The 5,739-nt window shown below is 48.7% G+C and overlaps 1 protein-coding gene across 1 annotated transcript; it reads left to right on the top strand.

Moving 5' to 3' along the window:
- Window positions 1-882: 882 nt before the first annotated feature.
- On the top strand, window positions 883-5,320 carry LOC119365309 (protein argonaute 7-like). Its single transcript, XM_037630930.1, has 3 exons — window positions 883-1,507; window positions 2,278-3,529; window positions 3,659-5,320. Exons 1-3 carry the CDS (start codon window positions 1,054-1,056, stop codon window positions 5,103-5,105), a joined length of 3,153 nt encoding a protein of 1,050 aa, XP_037486827.1. The 5' UTR covers window positions 883-1,053; the 3' UTR covers window positions 5,106-5,320.
- Window positions 5,321-5,739: the final 419 nt, after the last annotated feature.

Here is a 5,739-nt window from a genome sequence, read left to right on the forward strand (position 1 = left end):
CCGCTCTACATGTGCGAGAGGAACCCGCGTCCCCGCCGCCGCTGACGCTGCACGGGCTTTGCCCGGCGGTGCTCACAGGCGGCGGCAAGGGGAGCAGGTGAGGAGGGAACTGCCCAGGGGCGGCTAGGGTTTTCTCTCCCGGGCCGTCCACGGGAGCGGGTCGCATGCAGTGCCCGCGGGTGGTTGGTGTTCGGGTGTAGGTCTCTTGTTTTTCTGCAACTGCTGGATTCTTCTCTGCTATGGCTGCACATGACTACTTTCCCAATGACGACTATCTCGTCACCAAAATGGCACTACCTGGTGATGGTAATGCGATTGTAATGCCTCTTCATCCACCATGCTATATGTGTTCGTATCCCTTTTCGTTAGGGACCGTGTCTAGATTATTAGTACTATCAATTAATTTGGACATGTCGATATCAATAATATCTACCTGATTATATGTCTATACCATGTGTATGATTACTGTTCATTTGATCTTCACGCTTATTATGTTCGTGATGAATTATCTACACATTTCAGGATTAAACGATACGGAAATTTCTTAAATATTAAACATAGATAATTTGGACACTCTATTGAAGTAATTTTATGACAGGTTGTTTTAATACTCTAGAAAATTTTATCATCAAAATGATACACAAACTATTGAAGATATTCCAAGAAATAGGAAAGACGACTAGGCAGCAGGACAGCAGCAGAAGGGAGGAAACTCTTGGAAACTTTTAAGGCGACAGCAGGAGAGCATTGCATCTCGCACAGTGGCGCAGCATAGCTCCGGCTTTGCGCAGCACAGCTGCGCTGCACAGCTGCCTGCGCAGACGCTCCCTCTGCCAACCCATTAATGCCGACCCCATCCCCCTTCCCACCCCCACTCCTCCTTCCTTCACTTCCCTTTCCTTCCCTTCCTTTTGCCCCCCTACCTTCCAACCATCCAAGAAAACCCCAACCCACAACCCAAGAACACGACAAGAAGCTGGGGTACTTCCGCACCAAAATCTGCATACGGACAGATTAGTTTTGGTTAACTCTCCCAGCAAGTCCTTGGCGGCCATGGAGAGGGAAGGGGGGCCCAAGTTCGAGCGGAAGGCCGGAAGAGGGGGCGATGGTAGAAACGCTGGTAGTAATGGCGGCGGCGGCGGCGGGGGCGGCGGCAGTGGCGGGAATGGGAGGTGGAAGTGGAGCGGAGTTTGTGGTAGCGGCGGCGGCGGCGGCGGCGGCCACAGACAGTACCCGATCATCCAGGCCTATCCGGCCCTCCTGCCCCTGCCTATAAACTCCGGCCGCGCGCATAATAACGGAGCGGTCGCGCTGCCCCTGCCGCCGCCTGTGCTGCTGTACCTGCAGCAGCCGCCGCCGCTGCACCTGCTCCCCGCGGCCGCCACGTGCTACGGGAAACCCATGGCCGGCGCGGCGCAGAGGGGGGCAATGTGGACGCACCGGCCATCCAAGAAGCCGCCGCCGCCCCCGCACGCCGTCACCGCCGCGCTGCTGCCGCTCCCGCAGGGTAAAAGGCACCTTTTTCTCGGTTACTTCCCGCATCTTTGTTTTTGTATTTTCTACTAGTAGTTCATAGTATATAATACCTGGGTGGTGGTGTTCCCCCACCTAAATATATTACTCAGTGTGAGCTAGTTTTTACTTGCAGCTATTATTTTTATGGGTGATGATGATGCATAGTTTGATGTGAAGTGGTGTCTGCTAGCTGTATAGTTAGGGATTAATTCGCTTGTCATACAAAGGTAATGCAGTACAGTGTTTTCGGATCAATGCCACAGTGCTGTATAGTTAATCAGATGAAATCTTAGGAAGCTTGTGATTTTATGGATTTCTACTTTTGACTGTATGCTTGTCTGTTGTCCCTTTTGTGCCATATATATTTGGATTAATCTGCATTCCATGGGTGGGATGCAATTTTGACAGCCTGAGCCGAGACACAGCCAAGGTGCTATTTGTGGTACTGCGGATGACACCTTTTTCTCTTGAAAGTTAGATCCCTTTCCACTCCTCATGAATGGGGCGTGGTTATCTTTTGGGAGAATCTGTTGGTAAAAAAAAAGTTCCATTACCTCCTCTTCCTTTTTGTTGGTACAGTCATGTACCATTATCTTGGTGCTTCTGCTACTGCTACCTATTTGCTTCATAGTTGCACTTGTTATAGATATTGGTCTTATCATTCTCTTGCTTTTAGTTGAGAAGTTCTCTTCCTGTAACCACTACTAGTACATATGATTAGATTCTCTGGTTCCTTACATGTCAGTATCAATGTACTAGCAGATGCCAAGACGCTTCCGCACAAAAAGTTCTCCATACGTGAGAAGAAGGCATCTGATGTCGGAATGGATCATGCAAACGGCCATCATAGGCCCTCAAGCAATCACCAAAGAAGTCCCATTGCGCGGAGACCGGACAATGGGGGGATCGAGGGGGCTGTGATTCCTCTATCTGCAAATTATTTCCTTGTGCGGTTCAGTCCGGATCAAAAGATTTTCCAGTATGATATTGACATTACCCCTCATCCATCCAAGGAAACAGCAAGAATGATCAAGAACAAGCTTGTTCAAGAAAATTCAAGTGTTCTCTCTGGTGCGCTGCCGGCCTTTGATGGCCGCAGGGACCTTTATAGTCCTATTGAGTTTCAGGAGAACAAGGCCGAGTTCTTCGTCAATCTCCCAGTTGCATCAGCACGATGTCCAGTAGATAAAAAGAATGGCCACATGCTTGACAAACAGAGTTTTAAAGTTTTCCAGGTGAACATTCGATTGGTTTCGAAGCTAAGTGGTGAGGACTTGAATAAGTATTTGACCGAAGACAAGGATGGCATTTCACTCCCTCAAGATTACCTCCATGCGCTGGAAGTCATCTTGCGAGAAGGTGCCATGGAAAGTTCCGTTCTGGTAGGCCGGTCTTTGTATCCACGCTCTATGGGAGAAGCAAGGGAGATTGGTGGTGGGGCTGTTGGATTAAGAGGTTTCTTTCAGAGCCTGAGACCAACCAAGCAAGGTCTCGCCCTTAATGTTGACCTCTCACTCACAGTATTCCACGAGAGCACCGGCATGATTGTGTACTTGCAGAAGCGCTTTGACTTCTTGAAGGACCTTTCGCATCAAAAAACTAGGGCTTTGTCAGAAGAGGAGCGGAGAGAGGTGGAGAAAGCTTTGAAGAACATTCAGGTTCGCGTATGCCATCGTGAGACCGACCAAAGGTACCATGTGCATAGCTTGACCAAGGAGACAACCGAAAACCTCAAGTTTCGAGATCGAAGTGCCAAAGATCTTATGGTGGTGGATTACTTCAAGGAGCAATACAACCATGATATACAGTTCAGGAACATGCCATGCTTGCAGATTGGTAGGAGCAAACCATGTTATGTGCCAATGGAGCTTTGTGTAGTTTGTGAGGGTCAGAAGTTTCTTGGCAAGCTCTCAGATGAACAAACCTCCAAGGTTCTCAGAATGGGGTGCCAAAGACCAAGTGAAAGAAAGGGAATCATAAAGGGCATTGTCGAAGAAGAATTTGGTGCTGGAAGGTATGGTTCATCATACTTGTCTTGTAATAGTTTTGCAGCAGCACTTGTGAACTATAGAAGTGTCTTTTGTTCTAAACTCTATGACTCTGTCATGCAGATTTAATCATAGCTACCTTACTCTTCTTGCAGTAATTCTTACGCCGACCAATTCAATCTCCAAGTGTCGAAGGACATGACACAACTCTCTGGGAGGGTTCTCTTGCCGCCAAGACTCAAGTTTGGTAGTGGAGGGCGCATTACGGATATGACGCCACACCGATTTGATCGCCAATGGAGTTTGCTGGACAGCCATGTTACTGATGGCTCCAAGATTAAAAACTGGGCCTTGATAAGCTTTGGTGGTACCCCGGAGCAGCACTCCTACATTCCAAAGTTTGTCAACCAGCTATCAAGTCGGTGCGAGCAGCTTGGGATTCTTCTAAACAAGAAACCCGTCATCAGCCCATTGTTTGAGCGGATTCAACTTCTCAATAATCCTGGCATTTTGGAGAGTAAACTGGGGAAAATTCAAGAAGCTGCATCAGGCAACCTGCAACTACTAATCTGTGTCATGGAACGTAGGCACCGTGGCTATGCTGATCTGAAGCGGATTGCTGAAACGTCCATTGGTGTTGTGACACAGTGTTGCCTGTATCCCAACTTAAGCAAGCTGACCGTGCAGTTTGTGGCCAATTTAGCCCTAAAGATGAATGCTAAGCTTGGGGGCTGCAATGTTTCCCTCTATAACAGCCTGCCATGTCAAATTCCTAGAATATTTTCAGATGAGGAGCCAGTGATGTTCATGGGTGCTGATGTCACACACCCTCACCCACTCGACGACTCGAGCCCATCGGTGGTCGCCGTAGTTGCAAGCATGAACTGGCCTGCGGCAAACAAGTACATTTCCAGGATGAGGTCGCAAACGCACCGGAAAGAAATAATCGAACACCTGGATGTGATGACTGGTGAACTACTTGAAGAGTTCCTGAAAGAAGTTGGCAAGCTCCCGGGTAGAATCATATTCTTCCGGGATGGCGTGAGCGAGACGCAGTTCGACAAGGTCCTCAAGGAGGAGATGCATGCCCTGCGAGTGGCCTGTTTGAGGTACCCAGGCTACAAGCCCCTGACCACGTTCGTCGTGGTTCAGAAGAGGCATCACACCAGGCTCTTCCACAGGGAGAAGAACGGTGGCTCCACACACTATTCCGATCAGAACATACCGCCGGGGACGGTCGTCGACACGGTGATCACACACCCGAGGGAATTCGACTTCTACCTGTGCAGCCACTGGGGCACCAAGGGGACGAGCCGTCCAACTCATTACCACGTCCTGTTGGACGAGAACAGGTTCCAGTCCGACGAGGTGCAGCAGCTGATACACAATCTTTGCTACACTTTCGTGCGGTGCACCAGGCCGGTGTCCCTTGTGCCCCCTGCGTACTATGCGCATCTCGCCGCGTACAGGGGCAGGCTGTACCTTGAGAGGTCAGATTCGGTGGCCACCAGCTGCACGACTCTGTACAGATCCACTCCATTGCAGACGACGCCCCTGCCTAAGCTCAGTGACAGCGTGAAAAGGCTCATGTTCTACTGCTGATGCTCTGCTGTGTGCCTTGGATCTCATGGCATTTTGCGTATTTTCTTCTTCTGCAGTGTATTCTGCATCTACCCGAATTTATATATTTAGGAAACATGTATAGTGTCTCCTTGGACAATGATCATGCGTATGGCAGTGGCATCTTACAGTGGTTGGATGTTGGTGCTTGGTTGCATTATGCAAAATTCTGATACCAAACTGCTTGCATTTCTAGAGACGTACCGCCTATGCTGCTATGCTGGGGCTTTGCCTTTTGTACAACCTGGATGGTGAAATTGGTCCTTTTGTTTACACTAAAATCCCTTTATTCATGCATGGGCAGAGTCAGGGCATCTCCAACTCTGCCCCTAAATCGGACACCTTATCCGTCTGCGGACTGGTGGGACTAGTTCACGGTCAGTGATATGGGAGCCGGTAATTCACATAAAATGGATGATATTTTGTATGTTTTTACTAAACCAAGCACGCTACACTCAAAGTAATTATGGAAAATAGCATAACTCATCCATGCAAATATCTCTAGTACAACAATAGTTCAAATTCAATGAGATAACCAGATGTTCAACAAGTTTTTTGAAATCATCTATTTCAAATCCAATGATACTAGAGCCAGAGCCGACACATGTCGTCCCAC

Source organism: Triticum dicoccoides, chromosome 2B (assembly GCF_002162155.2).
Source record: "Triticum dicoccoides isolate Atlit2015 ecotype Zavitan chromosome 2B, WEW_v2.0, whole genome shotgun sequence".
NCBI classification, from domain to species: Eukaryota; Viridiplantae; Streptophyta; class Magnoliopsida; order Poales; family Poaceae; genus Triticum; species Triticum dicoccoides.

What these genes read in the sequence shown, in the direction of transcription:
- LOC119365309 (XM_037630930.1), top strand. Translation starts at nt 1,054, where the DNA reads ATGGAGAGGGAAGGGGGGCCCAAGTTCGAGCGGAAGGCCGGAAGAGGG. An exon ending in GCTGCTGCCGCTCCCGCAGG is followed by an intron (nt 1,508 to 2,277) that starts GTAAAAGGCACC and finishes ATGTACTAGCAG; the next exon opens with ATGCCAAGACGCTTCCGCAC. An exon ending in GAAGAATTTGGTGCTGGAAG is followed by an intron (nt 3,530 to 3,658) that starts GTATGGTTCATC and finishes CTCTTCTTGCAG; the next exon opens with TAATTCTTACGCCGACCAAT.